The following is an 18,270-nucleotide window of genomic DNA, read 5'->3' as shown; positions in this document are numbered from 1 at the left end:
TTTATATATATGTATGTATGTATTAATATATATTAATATTTATATTTATACTTTGTTTCTTCATAATTTCTGCCTTCTGTTTCTTTCTTTTGCATCTTTTTTTTTTATTTCTTATTTCTTTTTGTATGATCGAGATCACCCGATCTGGACTTGGTCCGGACCTTCTTCGCTTCACACGTGACTTCTTTCTCTCGTTCACCTCGAAATCGCAGCGACCTCGATTTTATCCGTCGATCGAATCACAATTGCGTTTTAAATACTATCTAGAGATATCTTATGTTAATCTTCGTTTCCCCTATCGATTAGGAAGTAGACAGACGTGTGCGGAGCGTTGTCGATCTGTCGAATCTGGATCAGTGTTCTTCCATTGAAAACCTCCCTTTTACCATGGCAATTGAAAAAGAAAGAATTAAAAAATTTGCAACAATTTATTATTGGACGATCTTCGTTGGTTATGTTAACAAATTTTCCTAGTCAATAAAAACTTCTAACATTCAATGAGAAATAGGTTTGAATAAAATTATTCATTTTTGGATGAGTTGAAGAACACTCGTCCAGGGGACAATATCCAGGAAAAATATACACGCCCTCCTATGATTTCGTGGAAATCGAATTCGTCCTGACCTTCCTCTCTATCTCTCTCACTCTAGTTCTCACTCTCTCCCCCTCTCTCTCTCTTTCGCTCACTTGTTCGTTCGTGCTTTCCTCTTAACTGCTAAAAACACTTTAATGAAGATTCATATAACACGAAGAAACTGGAGCATGCAAACTCGAAAGTGCGTGTGCGCGAGAGAATAGTGGTATACGCGTGAATGTATGACTGTTCGTGTCCTTTTGCGTGCCCCTGTTATGCGCTCGAGCAACTGCAGCGTGTAATCCCGAAAGAAACCAATCGAAAACGGTGTGATGTATTTAGATAAGAAGCTTTTTCAGCATGGAGCTTCAAGGATGATGAAATTCGAGAAAAAAATCTTCGAAATACTTTATACACACAGTTGGAAGTATAAAATTGGAAGAGTAGAAAAATGACGGTGTAAAATGTGAAAAGTTTTTGAAGGAAGCATTGGTTACCTAGCTCTAACAGATACTATAATAGTTACGTGACCATGCACGATAATAATTTATTCAAATCCTTAAGTATCTTTCAATTCAGATCATTATGTTGGTATCACTATAATAGTCACGGCTGTTATGTTGGTCGTCGCCAGTCACAGTGTTCATAGTTATTATTCGCGCCATTATTCGCCATGCCTGATAGTCGTGGCTGTGATTACAAGTGCTTCGTAGAATTTTTCCGAAAATTTATAACCAACGCTTCAACGTGAGTGTATATAGTTAAATGTGTGAAAAGTAAAATTGTATAGGTACCATTGTCATCAAGTATGTTAAAAAGAATAAAAAATTTAATACCACACTGTAACTAAAAAGTTTCCTTAACCTGAAAAAAGAAAACTGTTCGGATTGTCACTGAAACATCTACGAGTGAGTTTAAAAATTTTTTAAAGTTAAAACAGAAAGTATACTAGATCTATGTACCCGTACAATTTCAACGAAAGGAATGTCACAAGGAATGACTATAAAAAAGGAATCATCCAGTCAGCAGTGTGATTTAAAGTTCTCAAAACTAACATTACCATTGAAACCCAACAATTAGTTTTGCTTCTTTGATTGTTCATTTTCTAATGAATCGAAAATATGAACAATTTGTACAAAAACAACCATCAAACTTTAAAACACACGCTTCACGTTCCTCGATGCATCTAATCGCAAGGAAATCGACTTGCGGTATCACAAGTTTCTTTCACTTACTAAGAAAGTTCGTTGACTAGATGACAAAAGGAATCGCCTATCTTTCTCCCTAATTTTTTTTTTCCCCTCGTCTCTCGTCGCAGTGTTCACGTGCAAGTGTTCAGTGTATGTGCCTCGCGACTTAGGCCCGCAATCGGCGATGAACAAAGAGCGACATAACTGTACTCGAACCCTTTGAAGCGCGAACTACTTCCGGCTGCAGTCTCGTTTCCCTCGACCGAGATTAAATTATGGTAAAAGTACTTTCGTGTTAATGCCTTATGATTCGGCGACGGTTTCATGGCTGGCCAATCGTGTTATCTAACGACAGGAATAATATGAGAGACAGTACGTTCTAGTAAGTGTTGGATTGTGAAAATTCGGTAAGTTACACTGAAATATTTGATTCATGTATACAGGGTGTTGAAAAAAAGTGTATGCATATTTCAAAATTACTTCTAACTCATCTTTGTAGAGATGTAATCAAACTTCTGTCAGGAAACCCAACCAAAATGTTAGGAATGATGTATGTAGCGCATCAAAGGGTTAAATACGCATGAAAATGCACCTCGAAAGATAGATTTTTTTTTCGTGACACTAATGGCGCGCCATAAACCACGTGACATGTACGATCATATGAATACAAGAAACAGCGAGAAGATCAATGGCGAAAAATTTGAAAAAGTGGCGAAGTCCCGAGGTTAGAAAAGCGAAAAAATGGATCGGCGATATCTCTCCTTCCCTCTTTCAGCTTTCTCATCAGCTAGCACGAACCGTAAAATTGCGGTTAGGAATAATTAAATTCCGCGCGTTACTTCCCTCCACGAGCATGTTGAATGTTTCACAATGCTATCGTTCAACGAATTACTCGATTATCCCATTGCAGTGACACCCTTCGAAACGTACTGAAAAAGCCGAACATTTTTTATCGTTATTATAGTATTATAAGTTCCACTAATCATACTAGTCGTTAGACGAAAAATACAGCGGAAGAAAGTTGTATAGGTTAACAAATTTTTCAGCATGTTTCAAAGAATTGCGACACAATTTTACAATTATATCTTCAAGTAACGTATACGATTTTTCGTATCTTATTACAAATCTATTATTGCTTTCACAACAACGTGAACTCGTAACCATCCGGAAACGGTAATAAAATATACGGAAGTAACGTGGTTTTTACGAGAGAACAGTGAATTACACAATATCACGATGGGCAAAAAACAACGTAATATTCACAATGAAGAAAGTGTACGGAGCCAGGCTGGAACGTTATCTAATCGTAGAACAACTATTGTCGCAAGGAGAGGACAACCATTATTGTTATAAAAATAGTAATATAATCCCATCGGAGAAATTTTTTGCCCCCTTCCATAGTGCTGTTTCTCTGGTTTCTTTCGAGCATCTTTACGCACGAACAACCACTTCCACGGTTTCTTCTCTAATTTCCATTGTCGGTGCTAAGGAAATGCGTTAAATCTAATAATGTCGAGGGAATTCCATGAGAAATTGATTACTCCTTCAATTTTTATTTAACGTGATATGTTCCCCTTTAACTGTAAAAATTGTAGTAAAACCGACTGAACTTGTTTTATGAAGGTTATGTACTTCGTGTATAAAAATGCTCGTTCCTAATTGTTTCATCAATGACAGTCATGCTCGAGAAGGGGTATTAACGCGTGAAAGTGTGCGTTGGAACGAAGAATTCGATAATATTAAATACTATTCAAAGAGAATAACGTTGAGACACATCGAAATGTCCCGAGCAAGTAAGACTAAATAATATCTGATTTCACGAACGACGAATAAAAACACGATTTCAATGTGGAAAAATTATGTAATCGTCGGTTTTTAATAATGCGGCATTACAGCACGAGGTAGTACGAGAAGATTGAATAAAACGATTATATCAATAGAATTATAATTTTTTCTTTCTTTTCTTGTTTTTTTTTTAGAGGAATAATAGTTTAAACATTATAAATGTCAAAATGGCGAGTATTCGTCGTTCTTGAAATGAAAAAAACAGCTCATCGAACGAACTGTTCGTCGACAAGACTGTTCATGGAACAATACTATATTTGTCTTTTTCTTTCATTTCTTTTTTTTTTACATTTTTCATTTGGTTTTCTTATGTTAAATTCTTTTCTTAACATCTCCCAATCCTTCGTTAACGATTCTGTAGCAGCTACATCTACGACACCGATGGACGAAACGGATCGACGAGGATATACCCGTAGGCGGGAATTATTCTCGCGTTTATCTCTTTTTCTCCCTTTGCTTCTTTAAATAACTATGGTATCTCTTCTCCGTCGATAATTGTTAGCTAAATGCACCGCTACGCGTGAACGCACGTTCCTCGCTTATGGCTTTTTGATATGCTCGAAACGCGGTTCTCCCGTTCGAACGGGATACTTTCAAAAAAGTTTTCGTCTATTCGCGTCTTTCTTTTTACTCTCGAACGGGGAAGTCAAACGTGGTATATTACAGTTTATTTGTCTTCCTGGTGTTATCCACATACGCTTATCTCTTCTATAAACTCGTTGCGTAAGAATTTATGAGACAACAGAGGTTTCCAGGAAGGAAATGCTACATCATTGGAACAGAATTTCAAATGCAGTCGATTTATGATGAAATAAATTTTGACTTTCCCCGTCGACGATTTACACAGACTCACAAACACCATCAGCCGAGTCAATCAATACAATTACGTGTATCTATACCACATGTTTACGTTCCAAGATATACTATCTAAATGAAAAACAACGTTTTCTTTTTCTTCGTTACAATTATTCTGCGTCGACTTCTGCCTTGAACTATCGAATCGGAAGAACTAGTAACAATTTAGCGTGGTATGCCCCGGAGACGTTGATGATGAATATAATTACACTATAAAAACATGAAAATCACTTCCAAGAATTATAATTACAACTTTTTTCCCCCAATGAACTCGACCATCTGATTGATCTCTATTTTTCTTTCTCTATTTATCCTATCTATTTCTCTCAATAATATGAAGACAAAAGAAAATAGTTCAGACTTCGAAGACATACCACGCAATCTGTCAGATAAACTTGTAATCTAGAGAACACGAAAATCTCCCTGGCTAAAATGAACTACGAGTGGAAACGAAACTCGTTTCTCAGTCTATGTCGATCACATCCGGATTCTCCGTTGATCCTTTGCGCTTGCGCGTTTTTCGGCGCAGCAGAACCGTCCTCAGGATGCTCGGTGATCGTAGACCCGCGACTTCCGGCCGCGGGGCATGCTGCTACGCGGCCTTGTGCCTCTTCCTCTGCTCCCTGCGCGTCATATTCGAGGAACCAGGACTGCTTGAGGTGCTCGCCTTCTCGCAGTCAGCAGTCGGTAAGGGTTTCAACTCCCTAAAGAATAAAACAATAACAACTCAGCCTTATACAATTACTGGGGTGGAAATGAACCTTTCTTTGGTCATCTTTTACTCTTCATTGAAATTATACAATAGAGTGAACAGCAGACGTGTAAATTTTTGAAAAGATTTTGATTTAAGCTATACCTCTATCAATTATTTTCTATAAAATATCACTTAAGTGTTACACACTTTAAGTGAACAGATTTTTTCTTGTAGCTTTTTGTCAGAATAAGAATAGTTCTGGGACAAGTAATAGTCAATGATAAGGCATGAAACCTTTCTATCTATACCATATTCGTCTTAAAAAATTCATGGATCTATTAGCGACCATTCTCGATACTGTATTTCCAATAAACAGTGCAGTATGTAGATATATATACTCTGCTTTTACAGATATATCAAGTGTACCTATAATTAATAAGTTCCTCGTCGTCGGGTACTCTAGATATGAGATCAAGAAGCTCGTTGTTTGGAACCGAGTGAGGCCGAATGATCTTTCTGAAGAATTTATTGACGCCCCACACCAGTATTAGGTATCTTAGGGGTACGAAATAGAGTACTGCGACCCCGAGGATCGTCAGGATCATCGCTAAGTAACTCAAATAAGGGACAGTGAAATTGAAGAGATTTTTCACCCTCTCACAGAGGCTGGCTATGTAGCCGATTGAATTCTGAACGATCTGGGTCACCTCTTGAATCGCTTGCAATTTCTCCTTCAGGCTCTTTTTCTCTTCCTGAAAAAGAAAAGGAACAAAATTTATTTTAGACAAAGAACAAAGTTTTTAAATTTGTTTGATTTATGGAGATGAATATTTTTGCCTTTTTGTTATTCTTCTCAAGAATGAAAGGCGATGGTACGAGCAACGAGAGTTAATATTTAATAGAGTGACCTCGGCTCGACCAATATCGGCACACATCAATTCATTTGAATAGGTCGAAAGGTGAACAGAGAAAAGTGTCGAACGAAAATATATCGCTGTTGAGCGTGACATGTGTCCAAATGTAATATTTATTGAAAGGAAACTTTGGTCGTTGGTAGTTGGACATTTATTATACATTTCTTATTATACATTGCAGAAGAATAGTAGCAATAATTGAATAATTTGCAGAATAATTTAATTATGCACTTTACAATTATGAGATCATAAAGTCATAAAATAATTTAGAGAATTGTGTACTGTCAATTTACTAACAAACTCTCCTCAATATTCAGACTAAACTATATAACATTTTTTTCTATATTTATAACATTAGTAACAATCATTTCAAAAAATACAATTTTCCAACAATCCATTAAAGGTGATAAAATGATACCTGTGAACGATACTTACTTTATCTTTATCATCTTCGTCATCATCGTCGTCTCCAGGCGTGGCAGGGCCATCGTCACCCTCATCGTGGAAGTGGGTACTTGAATGATGGGACAAGGGCGTGCCTGTTAGAACGGCGACCTGTCCGGAAACCCATTGATTGAGTCCACTCCCATCTCCATAAAGCTGGCAGGTAGCAAAGGATGTGGACATGCAGCAAAGCAGGTAAAGGTCGTCAAGCATTTAACTTACATACTTATTACATTACATGTGTCCAGAGCTAATCAATTATTGACATTTATTATTCATAAGCAAGCACTGAGGAGGCTTAAGCACTGAGAAGTGAAATATGAAGTACTCTAAGTGAAAGAAAAATTGTTCTAAATTATTACAGGGTCGTTCGGTATTGTAAAATTTATTGGCACTTATTATTCATAATCAGGCATTGCGGAGACTTAATAATAGTGAGCAGTAAAATATGAAATACTATAAGTGAAAGAATAATTGTTCTAGACTGTTGCAAGGTGATTTAGTATTTAAAAATTTACAAGCATAATTTTTAATAAAGATTCAAGACAAAATCTGAAACTATATATTCAATTTTATGCTTGGCTCGACTAAACTACGCCCATGCTGATCACGTACCTCTGCGACTTTAATTTCATTTAGCTCGAGTAGGAAGATACTAATCTCTAGTAAGTAGCACTAATAGCAGTGATAAGTTTAACCAATGCACAGGTCTACCTTATTGGAAGGCGTATGGAAATTTTTTAGTCTACAGAGTTAAATGTTGTAAATGTTAAAAAAGGATTTAGATGTTAGTAATATTATACATCTTTTACAAGCATTGAAGGTTAGTGAATAAGTTAATAGATTATCAGATAAATAAGGTCACTGTACAAGGAATATGTGCAGTTACATGTGAATGTGTTAGAAGTAATTCATAAGGTTGGTGACAAGTGTAGCAATAATTTAACAAGGTACAGTGTGAGAAGTTACTTCGAATTTGATTATCTTGTTTACCAGATAATACTTCAACAGAATAAGAAGTGCTGCTCCAGGAAACATGTAGGGCTCAAAATAGTAGCAGCCGAAAATAAAAATGACCAACGCTATGATGCTTCTCATTTTGTTCTCCCATTCCCAGCAGCTCCTGATAACATAATTAAACAGAACAAACATAAATTCATTATTTAGTCACCATTGAATATCAAACGAACTCCATAAAATTTCCAATAAAATGAAAACGCGATAGAATACATAAATCATCGTTCAATTATGTACAATTGCACGAACGGTCTGCAACCACGGCGTTCCAAGAAACGCAGTGCAATCGTTATTAATCATCGCTTTGGCACAAACGACGTGTCACGAACGGAATTTAGTGTATGACTGAACATACACTATGCAATTTACGTTAACGAACGTCACGACTATTCTTAATATCGACAGCAGAATCGAACGCTACATACTGCACGTATTTTCCAATGTCGATCACGATAATGATGATCGCTTTCAGCCTGAGAACGTTACGCAGAAACACCTGTCGTTTAAACTTGAGCTCTGGCTCCATGTACTTCTTCTCTCTTGGATTTAACGTTCGAATACACGCTCTGACCATGTTCCACACCACGTTCAACTCGAGGAGAATTTGAGGTGAATTGCCTTTCGCTCGACCCCTCAGCTTCTTGTCTTTCAACGCGTACCATCGTCTCTCGCCGTTTCTTATCTTCAACAGGGGTATGGCCACCTTCCCAAGAAACTCTACTTTATGGTCCCTGTCCTCGTCATACACAGTCACTTCTAACACCGAATTGATATCCTTCACGTTGCTGAAGAAAAGAAGACGTCACAATGTTGAATAATGACTTTAATATTCTCTTAAATTTTTCATGTGATTACTTTGACTTACAAGGTGAATATTTTCTGCCAGCTCGGCGCCAGTGTTTTATATTCCGTCTGGGTCTGCAATCTAGCGTTCACTAATTCTAGGACACAGAACGGGTCGCTCTTCCCACCCAAATCAGCTGCAGCGAGACCTTGAGCTTTGAATACCTACAATACCAGTAAAACACATTTTATGAACCTTATGAGGAAACTATAAAAGCTGTGTAAAATTTTTATGACAGCAGTTTATCTTAAATTTGCAATCTTAAACTTTAAAAAATTACATTCAAGGTTTTAAAAGAAAAACAACTGAGTACTATGAAAAAGACAGTCTCAAGGGAATTACTTTGAAAGGGTGATGACCTCACATCTGTTTAATTTTCAAAATAAAAATTTTTTTCATCCTGTATTTCTTCCTCTACATCTCAAAAATGGATGCGTACCTTCACAGTTAAATGGCCAACGTCGCGTACCCTCTGCAACGTGTTCATTAACGAATATCTTTGATACAACTGTATATGTTCATGAGGCGTTTCCTCATGAGCAGCCAAATCGCTGATTGTTTCGTTCGCGGTGGTGCCGCTAATGGTTAGCAATAGGAAAATGTTCCCAGAGCCATCCTCGAGGTCTCGCCAGAGGCGATGGGTCGTCTCACGTTCGAGGACTGCCAGATTGATTACAGTCTTTCCCATTAGATCATCCTGATGGCTTTTGTCGCGATCCCACACAGTAACCTCCAGTTCCTGGCCCAGATACGGATCCTCGTACAGGTGAAGGTCGAACTGCTCCAACCATACTGGGTTCAGGGTCTTGTGTACCACTTTTGACTTGTACTTCTCTGTTCCAAGACTGAAGAAGGCAGAAATTATTCAAATTAATGAAACTATTTTATAATTCTTTTCTTTTCAAAACAAAACTTTCAGTTTTCAAAAGTATCAAAAAATACTCTGAGTGGAAAAGACTAAAGTGATGAGTAGTTCACTGAGCAACTAAGTTAACTGATCTGAAGAGTAACTAATTGATCCAAGTGGTAAGACACTTGATATAATTATCTACTCTTTTTAATTGCAAGAATGTCAATAAAGGTAATTGAATTCTGAGAAAAGTGAATGTAAACATACAAGTAACACGGATAATATTAAAACCAAATATTAGGTTTGTAAATAAAATATTTAAAAAAAAAATTAGGTATTTTACACAACTGTTGAATGATAAGAAAAGTCAATACAATGTTATAAGTAATAAAAAAAAAATGATAAAAACAATATTAAATTTGTTAAGTAGAATATTGAAAAAAAACTTAGGTATCTTGTTTGATTTACTGAGCAAAAATGTTTCACAACGAAGCGACTATAGAACAGAGACAAGAATAGAGTAAAGAGCAGGGTGATTTTAATGATAAAGCTGGCGACAAAGACAAAGGGGCCAGGAATAATGGTATTCGTACCGAAACTTGACATAGGGATCGGAGAGACCGTCTATATCCATCGGCAATAGATTCTTCGCTTCGACGAGAACAATCGTTACCACGGAGCTCCATATTTGCGACTTCAGCCGTCTATTTACGTCTGCCAATCGATTGGTCCTTTGGAAATACTGCAAATGTAAAAATACGCCACGTGAAATGGAGTTGTCTATCGATTTCGATAAAAATTAAAAAAAAAAAAATAAGGAAAATAGATTCACGGTCGAGGACAAGAATTTTACAGAACACTAGATACGACAAGTGTATCGGGGGGAAATCCCCCCCTCGATATTAGTTTTCGATTTGCTCGACCAATCGACTTGATGTAACGTAAATCGATTAAAGCTTATCTTGAATTTCACGAGTATTGGACTTCGGTATTTTATTTGTCGAGAAATGGTACAAAGTGATTCGTAGATTTTTCAAGGAAACTCGTAAGAGAAAGATAAGAGGCGAGACTGAACGACTTCGAGATATTTCAAAAACTTGTATTATTCTATTTTCGTTTGATCTGCAAACATGAATCAACATCTATTATCGATAGTAGTTATCACGACACGAGTTGCGGTTTCAATGCATATACATACAGTGCTTAGTAACACAAGTAATCTTGAAGTTTAAATACACGTTACAGTACTTAACAAAAGCAAAGAAACCTAATCAAATATAAGAAATAGAAAATGTGGTATAAATGAAACGATAAAAAAAAATCGTAACAGAAAAATTCGAAAAATCTAAAGGTTCGTATTAAGTGTCAATCAAGAAGAACGCCGACAATTCAATCGAATATATAATAAAACTATCCAACAATAAAACACTCAAATCTACCCTATGGATATCCTCCATCTTCTCCTTAACATTATCCCTCAGCTTATCGAACAGATCATGGTGCTTCACGTCCTTCATCTCTAAAAGGCTCTCCTCATCCTCTGCCCTCGATTGCTCCGACCTCTTCAGCTTCGAAATCAAATTCACACCCTCGAATCGTTCCGGCCTCTTCAAATGTTCCAGCCTGCACTCCACCCTCGGCTCGTCGTTCTCCGCGGCGGTAAATTTGAAGTCGAAACTCGGCTCCGCCCTTTCCTTTTCCACCAATTTCCTTTCCTCCGCCTCTCGACCGTCATCGTTCTGCTTGTCCTGGAGAACAGAATACGTTCCACTGTGCCTACGACGCTCAGCGATCCAACTTTCAATAGGCAACAACCATGGATGCTTCTCTACGTTCTCCTCGCAAAGCTTCTCTATCTGATACTCCAGTATCCTCTCTACAGAGCCTATCTTCCTCTCCAGCGAGGACCTCAGAGAACCGATCGTCCTTTTCTCTTTACCACGAACCGGTCTTTCGATCGACAAACCATCTATCCTTCCTCTAGGCGAAACTTCCTTAACCTTCTCCACTTTGCCGTGCAGATTTTCAAGCGAACTCCATCTTCTCGTCGACGGATCGCTTCTAATCTTCTCATGCAATCTATCCTTCTCTTTGTCGCTGATTCCAACGTAGAAACTGCTCTCCGAAACGTCGCATAGAATCGAAGCATTCTCCTCTCCTTTCTCCTTATTCTCTCTGGGAATTGTAACAAACGTTGGAATATCTCCTTCAAGATTTTTTTTAAACGTACCTTCATCGTTCGCCATAGCTTCCAAGTATTTTCTGTCCTTCGAACGGGCAGTGAGCAGCAGCTTCGATCTACGAGGAGGCGCCTCGATCGACATTTCTGGGCTGTTATTTCTACCTTTCTCCCGTGAACCCTCCTCTGTACTCGATAAACGATCCGAGTTTTCCGAACGATCGAAACGGATACTTTTGATCGCCTTTCGGGACAAAGCGTCCACCTCTGTTGCAACCTCCTCGAAAGATCGACTCTTCGTCGAGATATCATCCTCCGACTTGTGCCTGAATTTGTCTCTATGATGGTCCCAAAATTTCTTCCATTTATTCTCGTGGATTTCTTCGTTGTGAGCAAGTCTGACGAATTTCGAGGATGATTTCGAGGACGAATTTTCGATCGTTGATTCAGTTATATCACTCACCTTGTCGCGTCTTAAAAATGTAATTCCGGTTCGTGGAACAGCTACTACCTCCGGGTCCACGATTTTCGACGATTGCTTTTTACCAATGTTCCCCGAAGAATCAGTCTCGCTGGTTTCCATGGCCACGTGTTTCTGATCCTGTTTCGATTTCATTGTTTCCACCTTCCTCATACTGAAAAAGAATATTCAAGAATGACTGTTGAATACCGCTCGGTTTGCCGCTTTCTTAACCTGTTACGTGACTAATAAACGTTCCCTTCCGGTGTCTGCACGCAAACATGTGGTTAATTGATACGCCTCCCCGTAGCTCCGTGAATTTCTCCTGTTCAAGATCGCTGATATCGAAGTTGCGATCATCGTTAAGGTCTTTCTGGCTCGATACCAGGTGGGCGGATTCAGAGAAAGTTTATCTTCGAGATGTTGCAATGCTTCTTGGTGAAATTGTTTTCACCGTGTATTCGATGTTTCTTGCTTCGAAACTTACTTCAGCGAAGTTTCTTCAATGTTGCTTGGTTAGAAAATTCTTATAATTAATTTTTCTTTCTTGGTAATTTTCTTGTAATTTAGAAAAAAATTATGCCCCGGGCAGTAATTTATTCGCGATAACACTGGAATGTAAATAAGATAAATCGAAGTTCGATTTATCGAAAAAGCATCTGTCAGCCTCGACGTTCAAGCTGTTATTTTACGAAGTTAGCTTTAAACTGGTACCTTTCACTGTGGTATATTGATGAATATTCATTGTATAATAATGGTAATAATACTAACAAGTCTCCTTTAGGAGTCTTAAAACAGCACTCGTACTCGATCGATGGTATTAAAGATTCGATATCAATCGAGAAATGAAACGCACTTCACTTAGTTAATCATTTTCATTCTCCCTTCTTCCTGTATAATAAATTGTTAACGTCATGAGTTGAACCGAACATCAATCGGAATTCTTTCAATTTTCACAGGAACTACAAATTTTTCACAACTTTAATATCGTAAAGAGTAAACAACTCATAACAGAAATTCCCGAGATAACACTAATTACCACTATCTGCTTGGGATTAAAGCATACAACATCGAAAGTCACTTAAAAAAAAAACGAAGATCTCGACACGGAAAATATACGAACTCGTTTACACCATTCTACGTCATACTTTCACACGTCGCCATCAAATTCCCACAAATCACTACACGCAACAGCACCACGAAAAACATAAAGCGAATTGCACCGATGTTTCTAAATCGTACGCTATTCCTGGTAAAAATCGATCGTTTCAAGCCGAGAAATATTCTCGGATCGCGTGACAACGTTCAGTAACGGTTTCGAGCGGGAAAACCAAGGTTCAGATTGTACACACCGATCAAAGTCGAAGCTGCAACTAGCCAGCTTGGCTGCTAGCCGAACACAAACCAAACATCTGCTCTTACAAACCACTGGTTACGTTAAACCGACAGCTCAAACGCGAATTGCCAGGGCACTTAGTGTCACTGAGTCATCAAAACGATTCCGGTCACGTGTGCACGTGGTTCGTAGCCACGATTCGTCTTCGATACTTGGCCAGATACATTTTGCAATCGCGCACCTTTTCGTTTGTTCCTTTCGAGGCCGCTCACCCTATTGTACCACAGTTCTATTACAATTGTACCACTCTGGTGTCACCATCACAATTGAAAAGGTGTGGATGAAACGCGTTGCGAACTGCGACGGAAACAAAGGAATTACGCGAGCGAAAGAAGCGTTATTTCTAGTACAGAATCGTTCTGGTTTACGCTGGATTCTTTTCGCGATCGTCGGTAGAGAGTAATCTGCGATTTTTAGTCTCGATTTTGGTACATATGTTAGGTTTGTCACTTTTGGAATGTTTTAACGAGTTCTCTTTTAGAAGATCGTGAAATAGGAATAATTAATGAGAACTATCTTTGAATTTGGTTTTGGTATGTGATTTGAGGTTTCGTAGATGGTTGGGGAAAGTATAGGTGAGTAATGATTTTTGTATAATCAGGAGAACAGAAGAAAATATGGATGGGAAAATTGCGAGACCAGGCCTGCTCGGGTGTCGGTGTATGACTGCTTTAACGATGCCGCTTAACTCAACAACCAAGCTTCTCGTTCCCTCTCCATTCTCAACAGAAGGTAAACATTGCGATACCGCCTATATAAGTTTAATGTGCGGCATTGGCGTAGGCAAGCGTTTGAGTCTCTGCTGTTATCCTTTGATCTTCTTTTTACTTTCTTTCCATATTTTTTTCTCTTTTTTTCTCGACATCCAAAAATGAATTAATTGCGCTAAAGATTCCCTTTTTAAGATATACATATACTATCCTGTAATTGTAATAATATTCAAGTTTTTGTAGATATTATTACTCATAACATGTATGACAGGTTAAGTGAGATTTTTTGTTAACGCGGTAAATTTATTAGCGGTGTCAGTGTTGAATACATTACTACGCATGCGTGCCGCGGATAATAAAGTTTTTTTAAGGACGAATGAAATGCATACGTTTACGAACCGCTCGTGAATGGTTGTTTGAATCTTGTTAATCACCTTTTACGATACAGCTATCACGCGACTTTTAAAAACACGAAATTATCGAGCTGAAAACCCGAATTACTTGTTTTTTCTCGTTTTAATTACTGTTTCGTGGTTGAAAGCGTCGACGAAAATTTGTTCGAAATTTCCACGAATAACACGAAACGAAATATGGTTATTGCATGAAAATTAAATTTTTTATATCTCGTGTTTACTTCCGTTAAATAAAAATCGTGAATTATTTCTATTCAAGTTAAAAATATTACGACTCAACGAACAGAACACCGAGCATTATCCAATTATATTCATTTAACTCCTTTTTAAATCCATACGCCACACTCGGTTAAGAGGTTATATAAAACAACTCTCGCAATTCACGCTCAACCAATCACGTCATTAATCGTTTCTTATTACTATCCATCTAATAAATCGACCCAACACCAACGAACATCAATTCTTATTGGTAATAAATTTCAATTGACGTTCTTATTTTCATCGACAAAAAAATATCGACGTTGTAAAATCGTCCTCTTTATGCCAAATGTGCGATTCGATAATTCATGGAAACTCACAATTACGTAAAATATAATCAGATAATTTTTAAGATTAAAATTTGTAAAATTTCTTCCGAAATATTAATATTTATTTCAGATTTTAATTTAATTATCAAATAAATATAAAATAATTTTTCTTTATCCCAGTGTCACGTCTAGTTCACTTTTTTACTCAAACAATGAGAATTTGTACAATTGCAAAACCTCGTTCATCGTTCAATTCGTCATCCAGAGGGAGTGGTCCTTTTTACTACGAAATATCGACTATGACGTTAACACAGCACACATAAATCCCTGATATGTGACTGTAATCACCAGGTTTGACGTGTTTGCTGGATCCACGTGGCTCGTGGTACTGAAATTTGCATTGCATTGCGTCATATCATGGGAAATGTGATCTATTTCCGTTTAATAGTTCTATGGAGTACTGTTTGATGTTGGATTAGGTAAATTTGCATAGAAATGATGACTCTAACCTTTTGTGACAGTGTTAAAAAAAAAAAACTATGGTTTGTAAATTATGCTTTTTACGAGGGAATTTTTTGAAAATATTAACAAATTTGTAGGTTATTTAAAAAAAAAGATCTATGATTTTTTATAATCTTAATTTGATGTTAATCAAATAAAATTGAATTAAAGTGTCATTGACATTACGATATTTTAGAAAAATGAATTTAACGACAATTTAATGATAAGGAAAAATGGTTTAGAATTACTGAATAATTTTGAACGATTAAATTGCATCGTTATGCAACGGTGTAAATGGAAAAAATTCTCAAGTCATCGTTAATACAAACCACTAATCTGAAGAATCAATTTTCTCGAGTGTCTAATTAGTATTTTGATATCTAATCGATAGCGAATCGTGTCAACAGTACTGCACCTGCGTAATTTTGAAACATCGTGACACATTTATTTTTTATCTTCGTCCATCTTTGAAATCATCAATCACTGTTACAATCATTATATCAATATCCATAAAACAGACGGTATGTGACAAAAATAAAAACGTAACCTCGAAAATATTTCGGTTGAAACAATATATCGATTTATTCGTCAAATTTTGATTTATTTATTTATTTATTTGTTTACAGATATAAATCGACAAAAATACACCGCATATATTCAAAATAATAAAAAAAACACGATTCGAGAGAACGAAAAGGCAGAAAAAAATAGGAAAAGAAATAAATGTATCTACAATAAACTACGAAAAGTACGAAAAAATAAAATTAAAAATTGAAGAAATTTGAATAGAAACGGTAAGTTTTATTCTCGAAAAGAGTCGAGAAAAATATTGAACTCGAGAGAAAGTGGTTGTTGCGTCTACAAAAGTTTCCCTGTAATTCATGAAAATTTGATTACGAGTGAACGATAAGATTGCACAGGCTATCAGTGTATAAAGCTCAACTTTCACAGGCAAATATTAGTATTTTTCAAGCGAAAATCTCCTCGATTAACTTCTGACGGGTACAGGTACCGCGGGCAAATATTTATCGACCGGGATTGTTCATTTTTTAGCGACACCCGAGCTGTCGAGACGGTAGCTGTTCAATAGGGTGAAGTTAGGAGGCCTTCGAAGTTCTCCAGAATATCTTTTCGACGATAATACACCGGCAGGAATTGATATTGTTCGGTGTCCAACTCTGTTCCGCTATTCTAACCCAGTTTCGCTCTTCTTCGCTCATTATAAATGCCGGTTTTTGTATATAAAATACCGGGGTAAACAGGGAACTTCGATAACGATTGGAACTTTGTTCTTTTAAGGATAAATAATTTTTATTTTTGAAGATGTTAAAAGATGTTTTACAATGAAGACATACCTTCTGAAATTTTCTATCATATCTAATCGTTTTTTGAAGATATAGCTCCGTTTAATTATAGACACAAGACACCCCGTATACACTTGTTCCACGCGACCAACGGAGAGTTGGGCAATTAGTTGACAGACGTCCTTTCACGTGAAACACATTGACAGTTTCCACACGACGATTGCATTCCAATTGTGGCCTGTCGAACTCCATAGTCTCGGGACTTATCGTTTCTCGATATTCCTCTGCGTGGGAGTTATTCTGCTCGCTACACATCGTCGAATTGTTCGTTTAATGCTTGCTATTGAATCGGAGAAATAGAGAGAGGGAGAGAATCAGAGAGAAGAGTCAAGGTGATAATAAAATATAGAAAGAAGAAGGGAGAGACAACGTGACAGAGAAAGAGGAGAGACAACATGAGAGAGAGACAGGAGACACAACGTGAGGGAGACACAACATGAGGGAAAGACAGGAGACACAACGTGAAGGAGAGACAGGAGAGACAACGGGGGGGAGAGACAGAGGAGAGGAATATGTTGACATTGAAATGTGTCGTTTAACAGGGGAGGATAGCCAGAGATAGAGAGAAAGAGAAAGAGTGATTCAGATAGAGAGAAAGAGAGAAAACTACAGAAACAGAATCAGAGAGAGAAGGGATACTCCTTCGACACGCTACTCGATCTGAAACTCGAACACTAACGAGCCCTAATTTTCCGCCAGGAAAATTAAGATCGTCACTTTCCAACCGATTCTGCATCAATACACTCGCTTCCTCCCTCACCCGTTCGATACACGTAATGATATCACAGCGTTGCAATTTATATACACAGATCACACATCGTTCATTCGTATGCAATTGCCGGAACCAGTTAAAATTCTATTCGTGACAGAAAGATAACGGCCGACCGAGCGACACAACAACCTGGCGCCCCTATCACCGCCATGATATGCAAATTACTCCGATATTACCCATGCTTATGGATGCACAATTGGTTGGTGTTTAACCTCGATACCACCACGCAAGTCTCTGTCGCACGATCGACCAATGAAGTTTCCTTTTTAGCCAAGAGGAATCCATTAGGGTGATCAAAGGGGATTCGAACTCGAACCTTCCAATGATACCATTGATTTCAGACGTTGATGTTATCTATGAATTTCCACTGAATATGCTTTGAGTAATGGAAAATACACTATTCACACTTGCATAGCTATTTAAGCTCCTTTCTTGGGAGAGAGAGAGGATCCATCAGGATGATTAACCCTTTGGATCCTGAGCAATTTTCTTGATTTTTATTTGGGAATTAATGCTTCAAAAGTTAAAGAAGATATCTGTATCATTCAAAAATGTTTAAATTTTTGTACAGATTAATATAAAATTGAAAGGATTAAAAGTGTGAATGAGTACTAATGCTTAATTATGTACCTAAGGGTCAAAAAGGAATTGAAACTTAATTTTTTAGTAATCTACAGTGATTGGAATATTGTTGTCTATAGATAGAATTTTTTAGATATTG

General features: G+C 37.3%; 1 protein-coding gene across 1 annotated transcript in view; it reads right to left on the bottom strand.

The window, feature by feature from the left end:
- Nucleotides 1-3,877: 3,877 nt before the first annotated feature.
- LOC108574202 overlaps nt 3,878-18,270 on the bottom strand; it is a 21,620-nt gene continuing 7,227 nt past the window's right edge. The window contains exons 7-15 of the mRNA XM_017936738.1: nt 10,667-12,041; nt 9,821-9,969; nt 8,817-9,222; nt 8,399-8,541; nt 7,959-8,318; nt 7,510-7,639; nt 6,508-6,672; nt 5,585-5,910; nt 3,878-5,168 (exon numbers count right to left, since the gene is read on the bottom strand). Coding sequence (XP_017792227.1) covers nt 5,057-5,168; nt 5,585-5,910; nt 6,508-6,672; nt 7,510-7,639; nt 7,959-8,318; nt 8,399-8,541; nt 8,817-9,222; nt 9,821-9,969; nt 10,667-12,041 — 3,166 coding nt within the window. The 3' untranslated portion in view covers nt 3,878-5,056. The remainder of the gene's footprint in view (nt 5,169-5,584; nt 5,911-6,507; nt 6,673-7,509; nt 7,640-7,958; nt 8,319-8,398; nt 8,542-8,816; nt 9,223-9,820; nt 9,970-10,666; nt 12,042-18,270) is intronic.

Source organism: Habropoda laboriosa, unplaced genomic scaffold, assembly GCF_001263275.1.
Source record: "Habropoda laboriosa isolate 0110345459 unplaced genomic scaffold, ASM126327v1 scaffold176, whole genome shotgun sequence".
In the NCBI taxonomy this organism is placed as follows: Eukaryota; Metazoa; Arthropoda; class Insecta; order Hymenoptera; family Apidae; genus Habropoda; species Habropoda laboriosa.
The sequence above is the reverse complement of the archived record's forward strand: the minus strand, read 5'-3'. Positions and strand labels throughout refer to the sequence as shown.